General features: G+C 40.7%; 1 protein-coding gene across 1 annotated transcript in view; it reads left to right on the top strand.

The window, feature by feature from the left end:
• Positions 1–26,189, top strand: part of PTPRG (protein tyrosine phosphatase receptor type G) — a 388,012-nt gene that overhangs the window by 210,767 nt on the left and 151,056 nt on the right. Inside the window, exon 4 of the mRNA XM_054280849.1 lies at positions 3,688–3,836. Within this exon, the coding sequence (XP_054136824.1) occupies positions 3,688–3,836 (149 nt within the window). The remainder of the gene's footprint in view (positions 1–3,687; positions 3,837–26,189) is intronic.

Raw genomic sequence — 26,189 nt, 5'->3', positions numbered from 1 at the left:
CTTTGTTATCTGGGAGAAGAGACTGACCCCCACCTGGCTGCAGCTTCCTTTTAGGGAGTTGTAGAGAGCAAGAAGGCATCCCCCCTGAGCCTCCTTTTGTCCAGGCTGAGCCCTCCCAGCTCCCTCAACAATTCCTTATCAAACTTGTGCTCCAGACCCATCCCCAGCTCTGTTGCCTTCTCTATTCACACTCTAGCCCCTCAATGTCCTTCTTGTAGTGAGGGGCCCAAAAGTGAGCCCAGTGCCAAGGGGCCAGTCACTGCCCAGGTCCTGCTGGCCACACTGTTGCTGGTACAAGCCAGAATCTTGTTCTATTGAACTGAAAAGTGTCAGCAGATTTTCTGGTCTTGGCACAGTTGGCAATGAAAGCTGAAGCTTCAGTCTTCTCTGCTGGGTGATTTTAGCGCTGCTGCTATATTTGATTTCCTCACCCATTGGGGTATGGATTTTTGCTGACAAGTTATTGCTTCTCAGAGCAACAGTAACTGTCACTTTTCCTGGTAACTTACGGCCTTTTCCTGGTAACGTGAAGACTCTTTTTGCCTTGCTGTCAGCCCTGATTTCTTCTGCTGAGCTCCTAACTCCTCCCTTGTTTTATCAAGTCCCATTCCTTTTCTTGGTTTTCTGACCTTTTGAAGAAACTTGCCTGGCATTAATTTTTAAGGTGGTAAGTGGCAGAGCAGCACACCAAGTTGGGTGTTTTGGCTTGTGGGTAGAAGATAGAGGCCGACTGTGCCATAAATCCCGATGCATTTTGGCAGCGGAGTCTTGGAGCAGATGGCCACACAAGACCTTCATATTGCAGACTGACAGAGACAGTAAACGAAATAACTGTTTAAGAAATGGTGATGGATGTAGAGGGCATTTCTCAGCAATTAATGTCTGGTTTAAAGAGACAGGGGTCCCTGGGAAAGCTAAAGGCCCTTAACCTTAATGCTCATTAACTGGCAGGAAATATGCTGCTTGGGTTATTGTTATGGCTGTAGGACCTAGTAATCTTTTTTTAAATGATTGAACAATGAATTATTTTTAGGCTCTGAGAGGTAATTCTGTTTAGATTTGTTCTGCTCTTTCTTGTTTGTGTCCCCCTCTCTATCAGGTAAAGAGCAGACAATGTACAGAAAACAGTGTTTCATTCAGAAAATATCAATGGATTTTATAGGTCTCTGTCTTGACTAGAAGTGCTTTTGTGCACAATTACATTGGCAAAGGCACTAACATGGGTTCAATTTCTTCACTAGAGTAGCTGACCATAGTATTAAGTGATAGAGATCACTTGGAGGATATACACATTTCATAGTTGTATTTGCATTAGTTATGTTCATACCAAAACTAAAATCAGGAGAATTCTGCTTAGAGAAACTTGCTAAAATTTCTGCCAGAAATGTTGTTTAGTATCCTATGTAATATACATCATTCTGACTGGTCCTGACCATCAGAGCTGCTCTGCTAGGGCAGGGGAAGAGCTGCCTTGAGTCCAGGTTTATTCCTGCTCTCACAGGGGTGATGGGCATCCAACACCAGCCCTGAACCTGAAAATGGCATCACATAACTGTGGTCCTGGTGGCTGCACACCACTTTCTTTGGGTTTTTAATCTCAATTATATAGTATTTTAATTAGTGGGCTTTGGGGATTGATTCCTTGCACTCTACAGAAATCCTGGGATAAAAGCATTGGCTCCCAAAGCCTAGTAAAGTGATTTTCAGTTTTTTCAGTCCTGGATACCTGGGGTCACAGAAAAAGGAGGGAAGTTCCTGGCAGTAAGGGGATGCTGCTTAGCTGGGAAGGTGATGGGAACATGTGTCATACAGCTCAGCAGTGTAAGAAATACTGTAAAATGAACAATTAGATGAACATTCCAGATTGTACATCCTCCTAATTATCCTTTTTAATTATTCATCTAAAACAAGTAAAATGACCCCTGACAGAGCCATAAATTATTTGGGAACTATCAAATATTTATCAGATGCAACTGACTCTCCACAGAGGTTTTTAACAGATGCACACGAATTTGCTTTGCTGTATTCCTCATCTCCTACAATTTCATCTATGGAATTTGCAACTAACTGATTGAATGAGATTTTTCACCATTTAAAATACTGCTGAGCTCATTGAGAAATTTTTAAGGGAAGTAGAGAGCAGTGGTGCTTTCAGTCATGTTTATTTAAGGGATTTGGTGAAAGCAGACAGTGACTACCAGCAGTACCCTGGCTGACACAGGCACTATCCTATAGCTGCTTTTGAACTACCCATCCTCCTCCACAAAGCATGCAAAGGGAGTGCAGAAAGAAGCAGAAATCAAAGAAGAAAAAAGCCCCATGATTTTGCTGGCACAGTTTAGAAACATCTGAGCATCTCATGCAATTTAACATTAACATGGTTTTGACACAAACTGTTTAAAGTTGAGCTGTGTGGAAAAATTGCACCGGAGATGATGCTGCTGCTGTGGGTCCCTGTCAGGGGAGGGCACAAAGCCTGGCCTGCAGCACAGAGTCACCAACAGAGAAATAACTTTTATTTCACTAGTAGCTTGCTTTTGTTTTTTTTCCAGCGGTGAATAAAATCCTCCTTCTTACATAACAAAATTGGATTTATATTAATGTTCCTGTTGTGATGACACAGTTGGCTTAAGAACACAGAGAAATCCTTGTGGGTTTTGCTATTTCCATTAAAAAAGAAAAAAATCTCCGAAATCAACCCCAAAACTTAAATTCTAGGATTCTAGGCGCAGCAAGCACTGGTCTGCAATGACTTTTACAGAAACAATATTCAAATTTTAGTTCTGTTTTTGTGAGGGATGAAAAGAAATAATTTTGTGTGGAGCAGCTTTTAAGGAATGGTATGTATTAAAACCAGGAAATGCTGGAAAGGAAGGAGATATTGTAGTGAGAGTAGCAGAAAGGAATTTTTTGAAAGCTGGAATCAGTTCTTGGTTGGACCACAGGCCTCCCCTGGTAACATGTACCAGGTTCCACCATATGATTCTGCCCTCTGTTTGGACCTAGGGCTTTTATTGTTACATAAAATACAAAGGCTTTTGGAAGTGAAAAGAGAATACAAAGTAGATCTTTCTGACCCTCATTGAATCACGTAATAATAATATCAGAGTTACTGTAATAAAACACAGTTTTGAGATGTGAAGATGTCTCATGACTGGGTCTCAAAAATGTTATTTTGACTCTCCCTATTTTACAGAGGGGAGGAGCAGGGAGGTTAAGGAAAGCACGCAGCATGTCCAGCAGTAGAGGTGGGGCAGGGCACAGGGTCCCCACCAACAAAAAAGAGGAAATCCAAAAAACAGGAGACCCATTCTTTTCTTAACTTGTGAACTACCGACCTTGAGGGGTTTATAAGGGCAGGGACCATGGTCAGCCATTACCCTCTGGAACCACATTAAACAGGTTTTGATGCAGTTTCCATTTAAATTTTAATCAAAGTCCAATAAGGAGGGCAAAATGTCCTTGAGAAATTTGGACTTTGGGATTTTCTGTAGTCTGTGTAACTTTATAATCACTTCCAGAATTAGCCGGCATTACTTGCAGACCTGATTTTTAACAATCCCCGTAAAGAGGAAAATGATGATCCAACATTTTACATGCATTAGGAGAAGTATTCTGATATAATGAGCAAAAAATTGTTTCAGAAGAACTATGCTGAGTTTCTTTCTTGTTGTTCTGTGTGTGCAGTTGCTATCCTGTTGAAGGACGATTATTTTGTCAGCGGTGCCGGGTTACCGGGCAGATTCAAGGCAGAGAAAGTGGAGTTTCACTGGGGCCAAAGCAACGGATCAGCTGGCTCTGAGCACAGCATCAACGGCAAGAGGTTCCCCGTTGAGGTGAGTGGAGAGACATGTGCTTGTGTTCTCAGAGAAAACAAAATCAGAATGTATTGCTGTAGTCCGGGGCAACTGTGAAACAGGGCAATGTTTCTTTCAGTGAACGTATCACTTTGCAGGCCCTTCCGGCCCTCACAGCACTCTATCCATCATCTCTCATGTGCTTCTGCAATGTCAGCTCCGAGCTCTGCTTTGCTGGCCTTGCCAGCTCTCATGTCCCATGGGTTAAGTTGCAAACAGCCACTTTTCTCGTTTGTCCCATAAGCTTTCCATGTGTGGGAGGATCTGCTTACAAATATCTGCCGAGTGACCTCGTTGTCCTCCAAACTTTTCCTTTCCCATGACGCTTTCAAAGAAACAGCAGCAGTTTGGGAGCCATCGTGCTGAGACCGCTGTCTGTCAGCAGAATTGCTCATTGCCCACACACAGGACGTGACCTCTACCTGGATTCAGCTGCTGTCCCCTGCCTGGCACTAACATAGATCCATAGGACCTCTCCATAGATCCATGAAAACAGCTCTGTGTTTTATCTGCCTGTGCTGGAGCCAGCTAGGCCTGAGCCAGCCCCAGCCAAGAGCGGCTCAGCTATTCCAGGAGTGAGGCCCAGCTTCAGGCACAGCACCCTGGGAGCAGAGCCCTGCTCAGAGCCAGGGCCAGGCACCTGTGTGCAGTGACATGGCTTCAGATGGGCCAGGTCAGAGACCGGTCCATGTGTGCAGTGAGTGTGGGGACATGGCTTCAGGTGGGCCAGGTCAGAGCCAGGGCCAAGCACCTGTGCACAGTGACTGTGGGGACATGGCTCCAGATGGGCTCAGGGCCAGGCATTTGTGTGCAGTGACTGCGGGGACATGGCTTCAGATGGGCTCAGACACAGGGCCAGGCATTTGTGTGCAGTGAGTGTGGGGACATGGCTTCAGATGGGCTCAGGGCCAGGCATTTGTGTGCAGTGACTGTGGGGACATGGCTTCAGATGGGCCAGGCACCTGTGTGCAGTGGGTGCAGGGATGTGCCTTTGGAGGGCCCTGAGTGCAGGCACTCTCAGGGAGCTGGGTGCTGCTGGGTCTTGGTTTGTGAGCAGTAGCCCCAGGTCGCTCTTTCGTCACTTCAGTGTTTTCTGTGTCAACAGAGTTTGTTGATAGTTTTCACTCCATAGTGAAAGGTTTTGCATGGTGAGATAAACAAGAGGTTATCTGGGATTACCTTTGCCTGTGGGTAAGCAGATATGCGGTTCCCAAGTGTGACATGTGGATCCTGAGCAGGTTGCCAGGAGCTGTGCTTGCTTTCCCAGAAAATTCATGGGTGAGCAGAAGTGGTGGTCTTGGGACTTGATTCACCCCCCAGCTTGCCATAATTCATCACATGAGGCTTTAACCAAGTTACATTTATCAGGAAGTGGGAAGAGGCTTCCAAAGCTCAAAGGAAGGTTGTCATAGACTGGTGCATTATCAAAACCTCCAATTTTCACCTGCATGTTCAAAGTGCCCCATGACACAAGAATTAGAACCTGGTTTTTATATCCCAATTGTGTACCTGTACGCTAGATTTTCTGAGAGGCAGAGATTTTATTTTTGTCTTCTTTTTAATGAGCTTTTCCATTATCATCTCCTTGATGTAGCTGTGATTTCTCACAAGGGGCCACCCCTGAGCAGATGGAGCAAAAGCTCCAACACTGTCATGCTGCCCTGTCTGTCTCAATTGGCAAAACTGGTGTTTTTAAACCTCCTGATGCACTCAAGAAATCTACAGAGCCAGTCAACTCCTCTTCTGAAATTTGAGGGAGTGGAGGGGGGTGAAAAAGGCTGGCCCTTCTTGTTTGTGTCAAAAATAGTATTTCTACTTCAGAAATGCTTTCTTAGGATTCCAAGGCCATTTGATGGTGGCTTGATGAATGGAAGCTCTTGTGGAAATAAGCATGTGTCTAAGGAATCATTTTCTTATGGTGTAAATGTTCTTCATTTCAGTTGTTTAGAATATTGACTTGAAAACTGGGGGGGGGGGGGGGGGAGACTGCCTTTGTTTATGTTATTTTTGCTTGTTTATAAATGCTGACCAAAATAAATTGCTGGATCAGATAGGTTTAGTGTTAATCCTAATGATTTCTAAGTGATTTGTGTTTGTTGCAATGACATGGACCTCTGTCCTTCCTTGATATTATGACATTAGCAGAATTCCCACAGCCATTCCCTTACTTTTTTTTTTTTTTTTAAGGAAGAACAGTTTCCAAATCAAGCCTTTCCCTATTGTGATGCTATCTACCTCCTACACAAGAATTGTGATTTTCAATGATGTGGTGCAAAGGATTTCTGTGGATGGTTTTTGGAGGGTCCAATAGGACTAAGGTGATGAAATTGAGTCATTATTGATGATAGATGCAAAACCTGTCTAAATAGTTGCGATTAGACTTCTCAAACAGCAACTGTACATGTATTCTCACTGGGGCTTTTAATTTGTAATGCTAATTGTGGTGCAGCTTGCAACTGTCTGATGCAACCCCAGTTGCCTGATGCTGGGAGGTCTGTGCCAAAAAACACGCTACTTCATTTGAGAAGTAGCATTTCTAGGGAGGCTGTGGAAAGGATAAACCAAAATTCTGTCCTACAGAAAGCAAAGCCTAAACCATTCTGATTCTTCTGAGCCCATGGACTCAGGAAAAGTGTGCAGGTATTGGCATTCCAGGTCTGCAGCAGTTACAGTGGCAATGCAGCTGAAAGGAAATGTTTTCTGAGTCTTTATTTTGCAACCAGATGTGGACTGTGCTAAACCCATTAGTTCCAAAGCACATCCCAAGGGAACACAGATAGATCCGCTTCATCCATAGAATGAGATCTGTGCACATTAAGTTTAGAAGTTTTTTCCTCTGGGAAACAAAGTGCTTGCTGGTAATCTTTTTTCTTGAAGAGGATACAGAAACTAATTAGAAATGTCAGATCTAATACAGAGCATTATTGTTTGACCATGTTGTTTGGTCTTTATTATTACAACTAATGTGTCAGATGGTAAGGCTGTCTACATTAATTGGTTTCCTTCATTGAAGCCCATCTGGATCATATTTTTTTATGATTTATATGTTAAATTAGTTAGTAAGATATATGAGAACATCCTTTTGTTTCCTTCTTTAAAGGCCTGTTGGATCAAAGGCGTATTATCTTGCAGTACTTTATTGTAGCATATTGTGACTTCTTTTTAAACTATGGCACATGTAATGGTATTCTTTCATTATGTGGCCTTGATTGCTTATTTATTGATTAGATTTTCCTTAGTGATACTTGATCTTTATGAAGCCATTATGAGTTTGGCTTTCTCTGAAGCAGCATTCATGATCAGAGATGTCCATGTGCTTCAAACTTCCACGTACATCCAAATTGATACCAGGCCTGGCCAGCATTCACTAGAAACTTCTTTTTCCCCTCTTTCTTCCCACTTTGCAAGCAATATCTGGGTGAGGCCAGGAAGCAGTGCTGTGATGCTACATTAAAGTGATACCATTAATGTATTGCTGTGTGAGTGGAGTGTGAATCCTAATGAGGACATGGGCTCTGTGCCAGTTTAGAAAAAGGCTTTCTTTTTTTTTCTTAGAGTTAAGAGAAGTTTTTAATGTTGCATTTTCTAAATTTTAATGAATTGCTGACTCCTTTGTATTTTGTTATTGTTCTTCTCCACTAGAATTCCTCAGGTTATTTTTTTTCTTTCTGAAACCTCAGCAATGTAAGTGGACATGCAAATGCTAGAAACCACTTAAGTGGAAAAGTGACAAAATTAAAATAAAGAAGATTAGCTTCCCTCAGGCCAGGAGAGAACCCGGGTTTCCCTCATTAGAGCCAAGAGGAGTAATTGCAGCACTTTAATCTCCCGTGCCACCAAACTGGTTCCCAGCAGCAGGCAGGGCTCACTGTGCTGGCTGGCTGCTCCGAGGGAAACCCAATGCTTAATATTTCATAGCAAGTGAGGAGCTGACGTGGCAGTGCTGTCTGTGCTGCTGGAGTGAGGTACCACCATCCCAGCATAACCATGGGGTTATTTTTTTAATTTTTTCTTAGCTGCCTCATAGTAATTTTTATGCAAAATGCCGCTTATTTCTGTGAAGAGCAGAAATCAGAAGAGTGATTTTAATCATGGCTGTGTTAATTTGATATGAGCTTTGGCTGTTTATGAGCGTTCTCTTTAATGGTGCTAATTGTCAGTTATAATGTGAACACCATTATACAGTACTATACAGTAATTTATTTAGTAAATGAGTATCTTATTCCAAGGACCACACTGCAATATACCATAGAGACCTCATCATCCTTTTACTCTTACATGAGCAAACTTGCACTGTTTAGGCTAAATTGCTTCTGAAAGAGCAATGTGATTTTATACCCACAAGTACCAACATGCATGTTTTTGGAAATCTCAAGTTCTTTTCCATTAATTTAAAAAAAAACCCAACCAAAACAACAAAAAATAGGCAAAAAATCCTTATAACCAAACAAAACAACCAAAAAAACCACCACCCTCACAAAACCATCCCGGCAGAAAATAAAGAGCTGACACCCTCTTATGTCAATTAACAAGCTTTTATATTATGTTTATATATTCACTTTAATAAATTATTATTACAAAACAATCATTTGCATTAACAATTCTTGCTGCTCTTCAAGTGCGTTTATTAGAAGACTTTCCAGGTTCTAATGGTGTCTTTGTTCTTGCTACTTCTTTGATTTTCTTCATTTTCTCTTTGAATCTACATACTGACATCTGTGTGGTCTACATCTACAATTAGTTACTCTAATTTGAATGCTCAGATAACCTTGCCAGAGTTTATCATTGTGTACTGTTCTACCTCTCATTATATGACTTAAATTCTGATAGTTTTTATTATCACAGGCTGATGACAATCAGTGTCATAAAAGTAGAAGAAATGAGTGGTATTCAGTGCAAAAAACCTTTACTACTAAGAATAATAAGAATAGAATAAGCTAAGATTAGTTACTCAGTTTACTAGGTTGGCTGTTTTTTTTGTTTTATCCTGAATGTTAAGGCTTTCTATCACACCTGGAATCACCTACAGAATACATCCAGCCTTCTGTCCACCTGTGAATGGCAGGGAATATTTACTTTGTAATGTTAGAAACAGGACCATTTCTGTTCTGTAATTTTACTCTTGGTGCAGCTGTGAGTCTGTTTAGATTTGCACACACTTTGTGACATTAAATGATGAACATACCACAGCAGGTTCTCTTCCTATACAGGAGAGAACTAACACCCTGTATTGCAGCTGGGTTTATTATTTCTGGCATCCAGCATATCTGGTAATTGTAATTTTGCAAAGATCTCTGGTGCTGATTTCAAGCACAAGTAAATATTAATTATGAAACAGGGAGCCAGTGTTGGGTTTATTGCCTTGTGTTTTGTTTACTTGTTGCTCTTCAAATTTCCATACCTCCATCTGGCAGGATGTAGCAAAGTAGAAGTCAAAAAATTATAGGGGGACCTAAAGAGGACCATTGGGAATATATCACTGAGATATCAGTTAGATACTATGACTGTCTGAAGTAATTTTAGTGCAATATTCTCTCCAAGGACCAAATCCACACTTATAAAGGGTTACTTGGAGCTCCCAGTAACTTTGATAGGAGATGGGCTGGTGGAACTCTGGTTGAGGATTTGGCTCCATGCTCATGCTGTCTGTGCTGTAGAGTGTCCTGGGAATTTAGCATGCTCTGCTTATTCCATCTGCATTTCTTACAGCACCTCTGACTTAATCATTCAGACAAGGAAATGGCTTGGGGATTTTCACATTTAATTTCTTTTTCTTCAAAATGACACTTAGCATGGGGGTTTTTTTTGGTTTTCTTGCAGTCTGCTCTCTCCCCTTTCCCCACAGTCTTCAAGGGTCCAGATAGCCATAAAATACTCTAAACATACAATGTGCTAAAAAGCCACATCTGTGTCTCTGTCTTATCTAAAAAGCCAAATCTACATCTCCATCTTATCTCTAGTAAAGTAAGATTTTATTCCTAGTCTCTAGGCTTTACTCCTTTTTGCTCTTCACTGCTTTTAAATCTTGTTCAAGTTTCTGATTGTCAGGAAAGCAGTGTGTCATCATTTTGAAAACATAAAATGGATGGATATATTGAACACATCGCTGAGTTTCCGTCTTGTTTCACTGTGAGTAGTGGAAATTAAACACCATCTTATCACTGTCTGGTTTACTGTTTTATTTTCCTTAGTGTAGCTGCTGCACTGCCTCCTCTCAGTTGTCTTTAGTGTCTCCCATATACTGACAGAAGAGTCAGTTGAGACTTTAATTAATGACTTTATTGTAATCAAGGTTCCATTTTAGTGCAGAATGCTCCATCTTATAGTAGTGAAATATTTAGTCTCCATCTGGCTGATCTTTTCTGTGAATGTCCCATGATAATTAAGAAGAAACAGGAGAGGATGGTCTGAAATTAAATATGTTTAGTGGAGGGGTTAGTGTATCCTGGGACTGTTCCTGTAGAGACTCAGACAAAATTTAAGAATAGAACAGCAGTTTGGTTTTATGGCTGCATCTTCCTGCTGTCTGCCAGGCCCCAGTAATTTCTAGACTGAATTACAAATGTTACAATGCATCCGGAGTTTTATTTTGAAATAACTATCCAGTAGCATGAATCAGAGATAACCCTTTTCATTGTGGCTGGGAATGTCCTGCTTTCCCCAAAGGATTTCGACTGACTTGTTGAAAAGGTCAGAGGCAGTAGCACTACACTGCAATTACAGTATGTTAATGATGAGCTAAGAGTTCTACATTCTTCTTAACATAAGTCCCTGATTTTCTACATGATTAATTGGAATCTGAAAAGACTGACAAGGAGAAGGAGGATCAGATGGGGTGAAAATAAGAGATAAGAGGCTGACAGCCAGCTCTTGTTGTAAAGGAGAGTTATTTTGAATAGGAGAAAAAATCAATACAAAGGTTGGAGGATTTTACAGAGTTGTAAGAGCTACTTTAATGAAAGGTAGCAGATTCAATAGGATTGTTACTTGAAATGTAGGATTGTCTGAGTTAGAAAAATGGGACTGTCTCTCCCCAGCTGTAAAGGTGAGCTCTGCCTGCTGAGCTTCCTGTGTACTTAGTCCCCTGGATTTACTGGCATTTGCTCTGGGCACTCAGTATGATGAAAAAAGGGGGAAAAATATGTAGGGGAGCTTACTAAATTCTATTCTTCTGGAAAAGCTACTTGATTTTGGGAGGAGAAGGAGGAGGACAGCAGGTAGTAGCTCTTTCTGCTGCTTCAGCATTTTAGGTGTCTGCCATGTGAGAGTGTCTAGCAAAGAAAAGGGATTCATTATGAGGAGGTGTCTTCATTTGGCCCTGACTGTAATGAAATCCACTTGAAAGGATGTTTAGAATGAACTGTTCTCTTACACATTCATGCCAGCATCCTTTCCCCAGCAGAGATTGTGAGAGGTGAGTGCAGGTAGGAAGGTGTGCACTGAGGCTTTCTAACCTTAGAGTTAGAAAGTTAGAGGTAGGGTGAGGAGTCAGCTGAACCTCAGCATCAAACACATCTTGGACAGAAGCACTTTGTGTGGGTAGAAGAGGGGGCTTCAGAGGTGCTGCAGGAGAAACTTGCTCCTGCAACTATTAAATGGGCTATTTAATTACTTTCAGTAGAGATGGCAACTTTAATCTTAAACAAGGAGCCAAGTTTTTGAGAATTGCTTGTAGCTTTTGAAGTTTGGGGACTTAAATGCCAGAAGGCAATTTTTTCAGGTTGCAGTGCACAGCCATGAAGCCTGTGAGGCTTACAGGGAGGGGAGCTGCAGATCCCTCAGGTGTGTCTGGGCTGTGGGCTCTGAGCACTAGAACAGGTTGCACACTCCATGCTGTGCCAGGCTGGATGCCCATCAGGGTCCTGGCATGTTGGTTAGGAACATGTGAGGCTTGATAAGTGCTCAGCACAGCCCCTTTCCATTGGGCAGGTCCAACAGTCTTTGGGATGTCTTCCCCTGGAGATGTGTGACCCTTCCTGATTATCCCTATAGGCTCTCTGGAAATAAAAAAGAGGGATAATATTTAGGGATGTGAAGGATAAAAGAAACATTGCACAAATATGTTGCAACAAAACCTTAATGTAGTTAATGGGCTGGTTGGTAGCTGTCAGAAAGGATTTCCCGTGGAAGCCATTTCACTGGGACTCAAACAATCAGAATAGATTTCACTAATGTTAATCATGATTTAAGGCAGCAAGCAAGAAATTATTTAAATTATCTATTATACTGGTGCTTTACTGATTGCATTTTACTTCTTTTGGGTTTTGCTTGGGGTTTTTTTCCTGAAGAATTCTAAACAGTTGCTATCATTTTGTGCCAAGAGAATAAATTACGTCAGACATGTTATTTGCTGTGAGAAAATTCAGTACATTTATTCAGACACTTCTTTTTTGTCATTTTATCACGTGTTAAAGAACTGCATTTTAAGGGATGACTACTAAAAGTTTGTGTAAGCCAAAAAAGAAGATGCATCTTCTTGTCTGGTTATTTTTGTATCCAGAAAGGTTTTTCATTAGAACTGATTTTCCAGTGCAGGTCACCAAAAGTCTTTTTAATTCTAAGGAGGAACAGGCTGTGAAATATATTCATTGTGGACTGTGCTGATCAGTAGTACCATAGTTACCTTCTTGAGCAGTTTCTTGTATTGAATCTAAAAGCTCTTTGGGATAAAGAATATCTCTTTGCTGATTTTGTGCAGCACCTGTCCCAGAGGAATTCCTGCTGTGGGATGCAGCAATCTGAGCTTAATGCTTGTTATTTTCCCAGTTCAAAGACATTGTATTTCCTGACAGGATGGGAGGGTTAACTAAAGTAGAAAAAAGATCTAAAATACAGCTAGAATTTACTGTCTGGTGGAAATGAAATAAAAATCAAGTAGCTGAAAACAAGAAAAAAATGTATGTGTTTGCTCATGCTTTGAGACTCTCATCTTTCCATACAGAAAAAAGAATTTGGTGAAAATAGTTGTATCCCTGAATATGTGTCCTCTTGCTTCCTGTTTCTCTATGTGGCTTAATAAGAAACATTCTTTTTTCCCTAAATAGTTGGGCTTTCCATCACATTCTATGAAAGCCCAGTAATGCCCTTTTCTGTCACTGTCCCATCTAGGCTGGCTGACTGCAGAAGGGGCTTTTCTTTATCCTCTGGCTTCAGAGAGGAGGCAAAGTGGGCTGGTATTTCCAGGAAATGCCTCCATCTACCCTCACTGTTCTCTGCCTTTGGTAGCATATCCCACAAAGGCACTTGGCCATTGTTGGTCATTGACCATTCAGTAAGGTTCTTTAAATAAAACATAGCTCTGATCTACACATGTATAAGAAATTCAAATTTAGGCTTCCCACTGGAGCTAGAAATACCATTACCAGGTGGGAAAGAGATTTTCCCCCTGCAGTGGGCCAACAGTTTGCTAATGGTTTCTTCAACCACAGAAAATGGTGCCTGGTCTGCCAAAAGAGCATTGGTTTCTCCAGATGGGATTGTTGATTGTCCAGGAAAAGAAGATTGAGAGTGTTTCCCTACTAAATTAGGGAGGAATCATTCTTCTCTGGGACTGGGTGCAGATTTGACTTTTTTACAGACTTTTTTGCAGACTCTTGAGGACCAAGTGCAGGGTGGAGAAGCAAACTTGCTCCCCCCAAGTGGTGAATGTAATTTGAGAAATAAAAATATGCATTAGTACAACATCTCTCACACATTTGTTATGAAATGGAGAAAGAGATCTTAGAGATTTGATCGTGCCATAAATGGATTAAATTTCTCTAATTTTGTAATTTTTGCCCTTATATACATTTTTACTACATTCTGTGTTTTGAAGTTCAGACCTGCAATAGTGCTTGTGTTTGCTCTTTACCTTAACCAGATCACTGTAAGGGTGATTTTAGTTAATTTTTATACCTACATAAAGCCCTTTCATTCCTTCAGGGCAGTAGTGCCTACAAATAAGATAAATTCAATACTCAACACCTGCTTGCAGTGCTGAAGAGGTTTTCAAAGTGTAGAAGGTTTAGCTTTTTTTAGCTTTTTTAAATGCAAAACTACCCTCAGATGAGTAGTCAAAATTACAAAATTCGTTTGAAAAGAAGAGGAAAGCCTCTTTTGCTTCATTTGTCATCAACTTCGGTTGAGTGGGGAATTCTGTGCTCCTTTCTCTGTGGTCTTTGTCCTCCTAGGGCAGGTTAGTGCTCTTGAGGGAGAGGGTGGCTAGCTGAGAGTTGAGTGACACATTTGATCCTGAGGTGGCATGTTCCAGCAGGATGATAATATCTCTTAAAAAAAAAATGTCATTACATCCAGTTCGAAATAGGAGATGGGAAATAACAGGAGAATTTTGAAAAATATTCATTTGAAATTCTTTGCTTGAGAGCTCTTTTTCTGTTTGGGAGGCAGGAATGTGAGCACTCACTTAATGAGCTACATTCAAAAGGTAAAATTTCAAGAGAGTAAAACTGAGTATTTCCTGAACATAAATTGAGTCATCCATCCTCAAATCCATAGTTATGTTCTTCTCTTCAACCTCATCTAATATTCCCCTTGCTTCCTGTTTAACTAGGAAAAATGCAAATACCTGAAGTAGAGACTTTTGTACATACCAGTCACTGATGTTAAAGCATGAGCTCTTTACTCAGTGATGCTGGAAGCTACAGTCTGTTATTGCTGGAATACCATTTCTGAAAGCCTGTAGCCCTCCCACTGAACCATATGGTGATTTATCAGACAGTTTAGCAGTAGCAAGACCAAGACCCAAGCTGGTCAAGTCTGAAAATGCATATTCCTTATGTTGCTTCTGGTAATATGGTTCTGTTCTGTTCCTTTTGTAGCATTGTGAACGCCTGCATTGAGCAGTGTCCCCTGGAGGGGAACTGCTGTATTTCCGGGGTATGGGATTACAGTGTTACAAGTTAGACTTTCAAGAAACTGAAAACATCAGATTCTGGACTCTTGCAGCTGAAATGGCTGTTGTGTTGGTCCATTTTAAAGAAAAGAAATATGAAATATATGAAAGCTCAAATGCAGCTGTCATGAGACGATGTCAGAGGAAATTAATATTTTCGGTAGAAAAAGAGCAAGCTCTCATTTCAAAGAAAGCTTTCTAGCAAACCATTTTGGTTTCTTAACACTTGCCACACATGATCTCTGACATAATATTGCTGCATTATTAGCAGAGTTAGTTCAGATGTTTTCCTACCATACTTAAGTGAGGTAGCAGTGGAAAGCATGCTGGTAATGCTACAAGGAATAATTTGGCAGCAGTCAGAAGCTGGAACTGAAAAAAGGCAGTAGGAGAGAAATCATTAGTAAGGATAATTGTCAGGCCTTGACAACCTGGTGTGTCTTTCTAGCAGTGAATGGATTCACCTGACACCCAGAGGTAGCCATCTGATAATGGCACTCATAAAATCGATACATCAATACTTTATCCTTGAAACAGTATTTAAAGTCTGTTCTTAGATTAATTTCTTTACTTCTATAAAGTTATAGCAGTCTGGGATTTGAGACAATGCATTAATTACAGCCTTATTGGACCTTCTTCATTTGCTGTATTTTAATGCATCTATGGTGATTGCTGAAGAAAGATGCCTAGTGAGCTTAATCTGCTTATGCTTTAAAAAGAAAGGATGCTGAGAAGATTAAAATGGGGCCTCACACTGAACAGGTTTAAGAGTTTGCAGTGCTCACAGTGGCAGGGAGTTTTCTACAAGAGTTCTTTCGAATTTAGAGCTTCCCTGATGCTGGCTCTGCTGACCTCATGGAGAGGGGAGGAGCAGGAGCTGGGCACAGCTGAGATTTTGCTTTTGTAGATTGAGATTGTGCACAGGCTCTAATAATGTCAAATTGTTGCCGAGTTAAACATGGTGCTGCTTCTTTCTGTTAATGTTTCCTGCTGGTCCACGTCTTTTCTCATTGCAGAGAACTATTTGTGGGATTGTAATGCACATCCCAGGACCCAGAAATAGTGTGTGCATGGTTGAAATAATGTCCATGCAAATAATACTGTAGATAAGTATTACAAGAGGTTTAGATTTAGGTGTACTCATCAGATTTCCCCAACTGCATGTGTGTTGGATGAATTGAAATGGACTGGAAATTTTATTTTTGATGACATCTGCTGTGAAGGACAGGAGACATTCAACAGGACAATATCCCTTCCCTGACTGCACCACATATATGTGCCATCTCTAGCAAGGCAGAAGCTTTTGTTGGAAGCAACCTATTTATCTAACAACATTAACAAAAAATCATTTCTATGACAAAGGCTGTAAAGATCAGTGGCTGCCCTCTGAGTGCCTGAGAGGAATTATTTGTGCCTCTGCCTTCTATTATTGACGGGCGCTTCATTGCAGGGCCGTAGCTGTCCCCGCTGTGCCACCACTGGCTTCACTGGCAGGTGGAAAATTCAGCACTTTCACAACCAGTGGGCTTTCTTCATTTTAAGAAGATTGTGGCATGAAAGATGGAGGAGGAGATCAGAACTGGCAGGAAGCTGTGATTTGAATAGGACCTTCAATTTGACACATGTTATGTCCTTAAGAGAGGAGTCGGTGCCTGGTTTTGTTGACAGGTGTGGCGACAGCTTTGAGGGATGACAGGCACTTCACTGAATCACTAAATTGATCTGATAATCAGTAAGTGAGTTTGCTAAGAGCAGGTACTACGTGCCTTCTTTGGGGCTTGGTTAACTTAGTGACAGCTTCTTTTAAATATACTGGGAGGCCGTAGTTTATTTTTCCTTTCTTTTCTGAGCAGAACCCCACTTAGAGCCAAATAAAAGAAGCCATTTCTCCTCTTTGGCTCTAAAACTAACCTGGAGATTACCAGACCTTGCTTTTACAAAGAAGCTGCTGTCACAGGTTAAACTATCTCCATTTTCTCCAGATAGTAGTGACCATCATCAGCCACAAGTGTTTGTCCTCTCAATGTGGCTGCAGCCTTTCCCCTCCCCTGCCTTCCCTAGACAGAGGGCATCAGCTTCACAGCAGCCTTTGCCTCGCTCAGAGCCTTGATAGCAGCCTTGCTCCCATTTCCAGCTGCTCATTGCCAGCTAGCCTGGTAACCCATGGACTTCTTCTCCCTTGGAGCACCTAAAGAGGAGATTATTCCTTTCCTTGGTGGCGTGGTGGCCCTGCCCCATGCCAGAAGGGCAGGCAGGTGCCATGCCTTGAGGTGCAGACAGCAGTGGCTGGAGGGGATCTCCCTCAGCTGCAACCTTTGGGCTGTTTGTGAGCTCATGGCTGGATTTGCAGTTGCCTCCGCATTAGTTCTGCTATTTACTGTGGAAACTTGACACAGGACAGGTTTGTCAAATTAAAATGTTCTGCCTCCAGCATCAGGCATATGGATTAGAGTTTTTGTTGGTTTGTACTGGAGCTATTCAGAAGGGGAGTTTTGCTTCAGGAGTTTTCCAAAGGCGATAGAATTTGTAAAAGTTCAATATGGATTTATTTTATGATGCCCCAGCAGTATCTGTATAGTTTGCTTGGGTTCAGATAAAAGCCATTTGTGGTCAAGGTAAATATTACAAATCAGAGATTTTTTTTATGCACATTCATAGTTGTCCTCTCTTCTTAAGACATAAATTGAATTTGTGTTCTTCATACTGTGATGTCTCAACGATTTCCTCTTCAACAAAGAGTACGTAACAAAGGTTAAAAATTATTTTTGCAATCCAAGCATTTAAGTATACATTACTATCTGTTTTAAGGATGGATAATCAATGTAAAAAATGATACTTCCGTGTATTCCTAATAGGTCACTGTGTAAATATCCATAATGGAATCGATCCCCTAGGTTATGGCAACCATTAGTACAGAAGGGGTTTCACAATTAATGTATCAGACATTTGTCTTTCCTACTTACATGCAAAATGATTATTTATTGATTATTTTCAATCCAGGTTAATGATGTTGAAGAGGTTTCAGTATCTCAATTCAAAGTACTTAAAGTGTGCTTCAACAGAAATATTATATCCCTTTCAAGAAGTTGTGACTAATATCTGATAAGTGATTTTCCTCTGCATTCTCTCTCATTTATATATACACAGATATATATAATTCATAAAATAAGGATGTTTGCACACCTAGAAAGTGTTAGTGCCATGTGAATGAATGGTCATGTGAAATGATTGTATTTTCCCTGTTACCTGAGAAGCATGTGTAAAACCAAACTGTATGCTGAAATACTTGCTTGCATAAAGCTCTTTGGCAATAATAATGAGCAGAGGGAAGTATATTAAAAACATGTAATAAGTGACTTATGGTCCTATGTCCCATTTGGAAAGGGGTCTGGCACATGGCTCTGGATAGTTTCAGGTCAATACATGGTGGCTTCCTCAGTTCCCAAAAGTCAAGCCCACAAGCATCAAGGTAATTGTTAGTCCCAGAAGAGCTTGTTCTTTGCTCCTGGCCCCATTGGAATGTGTCTGTGTAAATATGGCTCAAATGCTGGCTTGTAGAAAGAGGTCTCTAAAAAGAGAAAGATGCCTGCCAGGCAGCCTGTCCCACCACAGTCAGAAGGGACAAAGCACTGGCCAGTTGAGGCAAGGACAATCTGTTTTTTCTATTAAAAACAGGGATATTTTCTTCCTGGATATATATCTGGGATATATATCTTCAACCAAGATGCAGAAAGTTAAGTCCATTTCAATTCAGATGGGTGTAGAGCTGATGTGTTTGCCTGCACTTGCCCATGCACACAGGCAGGGGTGGAGGCTCAGTGGCAGCTTGGGGAGGTGGTGGCCTCACTGCAGAGCTGTGGATGTGGTGGGAATTCCCTGCTCCATTCACAGGCAGAGCTGCATGTGAGCTCTGAGCCTAGGGCTGACATCTGCTTTGCAGTGAAACTCTGCACTGGAAGCTGACATCAACCCTCTGTGCTGCTTTAAATTCATATTCTCCTTGGAAAAAGAAATCTAATATTTCAGTGAAGGTTTGATTTTTTTATTATTATTTTTTTATTTGCGACTCTCCTAGTCATTTTCCTGATTAAGTGTCAGCCCTTTTTCAATGAGTTTAAGGCTACTGACAGTAGACTGACTTTTCTTAATTATCTTTTCCAGACCCCTTTAAATTAGTCCCCCAGGGGTCTGTGAACCTCATATTGAAAATGACAGCTTTTATATTTCCTTACTAAATACATACAAAGAGTTGTCCAGGGACGCTAACTCACATAAGATTGTTAATTCCCCCTGGAAAACAAAAGAATCTGACTTTAAATGGCAATACATCTGAGAGACTGGGGCACAGTATGGAGGAAGAGGAGAATGGCCATCAGATGTGGCCATGACTTTGTCCATGCTGGAAAGAGTGTGGGAGGGGAAAAACCATTTGAAGCCACTGAACTCATGCATAAATGTATAGCTTTCAAATAGCTAATTTTTTATGTCATAAAAGAAAACTGGCTAGGGCTGGTTCCTTCTTTATAGCCCTGTCATAAAATCTGAAAAATGAGGTTTATAATTTATGGTCTGAAACCACCTTAACTATTGCAATACAAACAGCATCACTGTGCTGCAGTTTATTTCTAAAATGCCTCCGGTGAAAATATTGCAGCGCCATAATTAACTAATACCAAGATCCTGTTTGCTTCGCTTTCTCTGCTTTCCCCAGAATTATGCAGTTAGTATAAATCCTCAAGGCTTGGAAGATGGCTTCAGAATAATCTTACATCACCATGTCAGTTAAGACAATCACTAATAGTGTTTCTGTGGCTCATAGAGTCTCTCCCATCACTGGTTGCATTTATAAGGAGTGAGTTACATAGTTTTTATCTATGTCTATATATGCATGCATGTGTCTATGTCTACAAAAAAAAAAAAGAAGTGAAAAGAAGTGCAGAGGAGAACAGCGTGCCTGCTGTCTCCTAATTACTTTGTTTTTTGATATCTCAGCAACATTGATCTTTCAAAATGATCTCTTGCTGGTGGCATCAGTTTTATGTTGGAAAATATTCCTGCAATTCTGGCGATGATAAACTAATTACAGACTATACATTTTTAATGATTTAATCTCCTGTCATATTCCTAGAGAGAAGTGATCCTGATTCCAAACAAATCTCCCATGCATGACCAAACACTCATCATGAAATGTATGGTTTTCATTAAACCCCGTTGTTAATAAAGGCTTAGGATTGCTTTGTTAAAATGGGGAGAGGTTGGGGAGTAAAAGCATGCTGAAAGATTGCTGTAATAATGCTGCAGTAAGCTCTTTGAGTCACACAGAGTTCCAACATTCCACTGCCATGTGCCTCCCATTACAGAGAGCTCCTGACCATGTGTAATGCTGGCAGAGGGGTTTCCATGGGTGGTGCTTAGAAAGGTGCATTCATATTCCTTGGTCTGTGCCAAGAATCCAGGTTTGTGTCACTCACCCTCATCTCTGTTAGTGTCTAGGTTTAGGAATGATGATTAGTCAAGCAGTGTCTCAAAAAAACAGCTTCAAGAGGTGCCCTTTTTTGAGATATTGAGGTCTCTGCTCTGTACCTTGCTGTTACATGAGTGCACTTTATATACCCTTGTGCCACTTTGACTCAGTGCTGTGTGCCTTGGTGGGGATCTGCTTTTGAACTTTGCATGAAGACCAAAGCAATGCACTTTGGTCTCTGACTGGGGTCAAGGGTGGTGCTGCAATGGGGGAACATAAAGTGATCATCTCCTTTGCATCTGCTGGAGCGACTGGATCTGAAATGTCCTCCAGCACCAGCTCCTGTAATTTAGCATCAGATCCAGAAGTAAAAGAGGGTCGTGGTTCTCTTGAGAGCACAGATATAAGAGGTGCTGGAAAGATGACAGAGAAAAACAATTGTTAGAAATTTCTTTTACCTATGGGAGAAATGTCAAGTAATTTCAGTGAGCTGTAAACATTCCTGCCAGTTTTGCTTGCTTTCAGGTACTTATGCCCCTTTCCCAGAGAGCTCTTTTGTTGATTTTAACGACTCCAATCTTTGGGAAGTCTGAAGATAAGAACAGCATTTAGAGAAGGCATTTAAAGCAAATTTTGGTATACCTGCACTGATTGTGTGCGTGGTAGTGCACTGGTAACAATCTGAGTCAGATGCACACACATTCACACAGCTAATAACAAACAGGGCCTAGAATTACTCAGCCTAGAGAAGGGAACATGGGGAGGGTGAATTAAGGTTCCTGTGAACTTTTTGTGGATTTCCTGGCAGTGTGGCGATGAAACTATTATTATGAACTAGAACTCCAATTTTATTAATGTTCTGAAGTATGGAAGGAAGCAACAAATCTGATTTAAGAGAAGACATTTGTCTTGGCAGTGTGATTTACTCCAGGGTTGTAAATTTGACATGATGGAGACTAAAATGTACTGAAACTTAAATTTCTCCCATATCTCACTCAAAGTCAAATGATTTAAATAGCAGAATATGAGAAATGACATGTATCCTTGGATGCAAATATATTTTTGGTGCTGAAGATTTTAATTTCACGTCTGAGGAAATTTATCAATTTGATGATGAAACTTTTAGGAAAACAAAGGTCAGAACTTCCAAGCATGGTGCAAGGATGCCATGACAAGTGCATCACTGTCTCCTGCAGTGAAGGTTTCCTGCCTGGTAACCTCCTGTAATGGGTCCAATAATGATAAAACAGGTACTATGGAAGGTGAAATCTGCTTTGCTGACACAGATCCTGCTGATGCTCCTGTCCTGCCATGCACACCATGCTTCTCTCTGGCACTGTGCCTGCCCTGTCTCCTGTGCTGTACAAATGTGTCCAGGACAAAATACTATGACATTTTAAAGTACAAGGTGTTTACAAACCCAAGCATAGCTGGGCTGGGGGACTGAGTGAGTGTTGCAGGCAAAAGGCCCCCAGCACAATCCAGCATTGCTCCTGCCTGCTCTCAGTTTGGAGGAAATTCATTGCTGGGATTTTGTCCTCTTAGGACCAGCTTGAGTAGATGGACCAAACCTTAGTCCCTGCTTTGGACTCTTCACCGTGGTTTTCCCTTCTGTTCAGTAATGCTTGCACTACTCTGAGGGCCACCAAACCCTTGGGATCATTTGCCCTCTGAAGGGATCCTGTCCTTCCACTGAGGATGAAGGGAAGTAATGGTGTTCCTCCACTCCTCATTTTCATACATGTCAGAGGTGCCTGAAGTTTATTTTCAGGCTTTGACCTTTTGGTAATCAGCAGAGAGATGCTTATCCCCTGATGAACATAAACTTAACCCAATGGCTATAAGATCAATCTCTTAGAGCTCTAATCCTCCTATTAATTTCCTGAGTAATGCCTTTTAAAAATCTCCATATTCTGGAAGTAAAAGCCACAGCTTAATATTTTTTTTTTACTATTTTTTAAGATAAACCAGTAACTTTTATGGCCTTACTCTGTGATTCCATGAAATGGGATTAATTCCTTAGCAGCAGTGGACCTGCTCTGTCAGTTCAATAAAAGTAATGTGGACAATTTCAGTCTATTACTTTTAAATTAACTCAGCCCATATGACTCTTCCTAATACACTGCCACCTTGTGAAAAACAGGGTTGCATTTTATTGATTCATGTGATAGATGAGAATATTAAGTGTTCCCTGGCAAACAGCACCCCAAACAACACGAGGCTCTTAGGCATGCCAGGACTGGGGAACTAATTATGCTGAGACAGAAGAGGTTATTTTACTCATATGCTGTAAAATGGAAAAAATATTAAAGTAACTTTATAGCTTAAAAAAGAAAAAAACCCAGCACTTCTCCTTCATCTCTCCCACAGCCTGGCTGTTATGTTTTTTCTTGCCATATTTTCAGTCAGTTTCTGAAAATGCAGAATTGAAGAAGGTCATTGGGGAGGGAATAAAAAAGAAACCAAAGCAGGGAAAAGCTCAAATCAGTGAAGGTACAAGGAAATGAAAAGAGGGCCCTGTAACATAGCACACCTGATATGTATGTAGTAGCCTTGCTTCCACAAAGTCAGAGATGAACAGGTATTGCCCCTTCAGAGATCAAAACTTTTCAAAAAGATTGCTTGTTAAATTTTTACTTGGTGAAAAATGAAGTCTGAAAAAGCTGGTGTGGTGATCCTTTGAGGACATTCTAGAATAATTGTAATAATGCATTAAAATGTCATGAGGGGAAATGATTAATTGGAATTGCCTTCATTTTTCTCCTCCATTTGCTCCCATTCCTGTCCTTAGTTCCTCATATAAAAAATAAAAATAGTAACATCCAGTGCTAGCACTATATATGAAGTCTTTTCTTACTGCACAGTGACATACATGAAGCCTTGCTACTGACACATGGACTTGCATGTCTACTACTCCAATTGCTTTATTCATGTTTTGGCTTTCGGCATAAAAGCTAAAACACTGAAAACCACTGTAAAATTCTGGCCATGGCAATGACATTTATCATTCTGTAACAAAAACCAGGTGGGTTGTTTGCTGGCTGTGTTGGTTTGTTCTTTCCACAGCAAAGAACCTGATTTTCAGTTATTTATCTCTCTTGTGCTCATTTCACAAGGACTAACCCAAGCCAGCACACTGTGCAAAGCAAAGATCGGTGGTAGAGGTGACTTTTGTTCTCAAGGCTCTAAAACACAAGCAAAGTGGGAGTAAATGGCAGATGTAACAGGAGCAAGAGAAACTGGGAGCAGGAAGTTTATTTTCCTGAACTCTTGCCTGTGCCTGGTGGTTCACTCCTCCAAATGATGAGCTTTAAAATAGGCTGCTGGGCCAGCATCCGAAACTTGACCTTGTGTGGGTGCACTTTCCCTCTGTGTGTTTTCCTGCATAAATACTATGTGGTATTCAGGATGGGAATCTCATCCAGCATTTTTTTTAAGTGGTTTTCTATTTCATCAAAAGAACTCAAGGAGAGGATAAAAAGCTGCATCACAAATAAGTAAAATAAGTAATCTGATTGTTGCTTTAGGTATGTTTCTGCTCATTTTAGTTTGTTGTCATTCAGTTTGATTCACTGAACTGATTCAATTTTAATGGTTCACTTATGCATGCAACTACCTGGAAAAAAAGATTAAAAAATGCCCCTAAAGCACATCTTACTGAAATTCTGGTCAAAAAAGGATCATAAATAAGCAGAAGTAAGAGCAAAATCTAAAACAATATGGCACACATCAAGTAAAAGGAAAGTACAATATGTGAAGTGCAGAAAATAAACATGAGCTACAAAATAGAAGTTAAAAAATAGTACCTAAGGTAAAAAATCAAATTCAATATGTTTTACAATTACACAGGAGAATGAGTTTCTTCAACCTTTAGATTCTTTCTTTATTCAGTTAATTTAAAGACAACAAGGCTGGAAGGGTATCTCTTCCAAAGCACCAGCAGTTTTGTAGAGCCCTTGCTGAACACTGGAAAATTTAGCAAGGAAGAAAATTGCATATACTAAGAATATAACATGATGAATATGTTGTGTCACATACATACCATCTGTGAGTTATTCTGATAGACAGAACAGCTTGTCTGCCAAACCCTAAAGCATGGCTTTGATTATTGCATACATTGGAAAATAATAATCTTGGGGACTTTGGGTGAATGGAATTATGACCTTGGGTTGGTATTGTAAAAGTCATGCCATTGAGGTCTGCAAGGGTAACTCTACTGCTGTAATTAGGCCTTTTACTAATGGGTGCTGTAGAACAGAATTTTCACAAATGAGGCTGCCAGCAGTTACCAAGGAGAGCAGAAAAACTTCAGGACATAACTCCTAGGGAACAGGGACAGTGGGGTGTTTTTTCCTGCAGTGGTTGGAAAAGAAGATGTGTTGTATCCAGCTCTTCATTCTGCGAGAGAGTAATGCAAAGGGGAGTTTTGAACTTTCAGGGGTTGCAGCCACTCAAGGAGAGGTGGCCTGTGCACAGTACTTTGTTATTTACCTGCACAGCTCTGTAAATCTTCTCCTTTTGTGGTGATCACAGTGTTCCCCACTTCTTGGCCCCCTTGCAGGCGCTTACACAGTGGGAGAATGATCCAAAACTCACAGATTTGGTCCTTGCTATTCTGGTTTTTACTACTGTTGAAAGTTAATTTCATATGCTATCATTTACTTAAAGTTGTTAAATGGTAGCCTGAGTTTTAAAAAACCCTCATTTTTGTGCAATAACATGATTCAGCTGCGATGGCTGCTGCAGTAAATGTCTTATAAAAGAGGTCCCTTCCTGAGCTATAGTGCCCATAAATATTAGCTTTATTTTTATAAGTAGTTGCTTTTTCAGCAGCAAAGTAGCTGTAACCATAAAAATGCTTAATAAGAAATGCTTTCTCAGTTGCTGTTTATATGTTTAAACATTTAAAAGAACCATTTTGTATTTCCTGAATAGCCCTCAATATTAAATGTAAGTTCTATGCAGTTGTTTTTCTGTAGTTTGGGGATTTTCTGCCAAATTACTCTGAGCATAAGGCTTCCTATTTTTCCCCCTTTTCTTTTTTCTTATATTTTGAAACTGTTGAGCTGCTCTGAGTGTTAAAGATCTAGATTTTGAGAATGAAAAAACTTAAAGGAGGCTTAAATGCACATCCTCTCTGAGCAATCTGTTCTAACACAGACATCACCAAGTGAAATCGAGGCCATTTCAAAACATTTACTCACTGTTCCTAATTGGTACCTGTTCTGAGTCAGCCTGACTCGCTGTTGTGGTTTGAAAATCACGTTTTTTCCTGTCATTCCCCCTTTCCCACATTGCATGAAAATAATAGAGAAAACCAGTTCAAGCTGCTAATTATATGGAGTGACATATGAAAGGTTCAGGTGTTTTAGGTGCTTTTCTCCAGCAGCAGGAAACAACAAAAATCCTGGCGTGTCAAATCCCTCTTTCCTTTCTTAGTTGTTCCATGGGAGGAAAATCTCAGCACCTTTCTGATGCTCTTTGATAGGTATAAAAAGCTGCAAGCCTTGCTCGTGCCTCTCTGGAAGCAGAGCAGAATCCTGTTAAATGATTTGTGACTCATCCACTAGCACTTCTCCATATTTAAGAGCTACCCAAGCCAGGAGAAACCCTTTAAGTGTAGCAGACTTCAGAGTGAGTAAAGGCAGCCTTAGTAAGCTCTGTCATTTGAGTGCAGTCCCAGGGTGTCTTGTGCTTTGCTGGAAAAAAAAAGGAGATGCTCTGACTGAATCCTCTGAAAAATTATATCCCACCCTGTTCTCTGAGAGCCTCTGTAAGCTTTTGCAGAGAGAGAAGGAAATTACTCCTAAAAGTTTCGTTCTGTGTGTTGGAATTGTTTATTTTGGAGTCTGCACTGAAAGGGAATAAAAATGGTCAACAGCGAGGAACTTATCACTTGATAACCAGAAGGCATAGTGAAACTGCAAAACTCATTTCCATTGTCTGTTTGATTTGATCCTATAAAAATCGTGACAAT

This window comes from Melozone crissalis, unplaced genomic scaffold, assembly GCF_028551555.1.
Source record: "Melozone crissalis strain CALT ecotype California unplaced genomic scaffold, PUWL_Pcris_2 ptg000029l_1, whole genome shotgun sequence".
In the NCBI taxonomy this organism is placed as follows: domain Eukaryota; kingdom Metazoa; phylum Chordata; class Aves; order Passeriformes; family Passerellidae; genus Melozone; species Melozone crissalis.
Note: the sequence above shows the minus strand (reverse complement) of the source record. Positions and strands in the feature narration are given on the sequence as shown.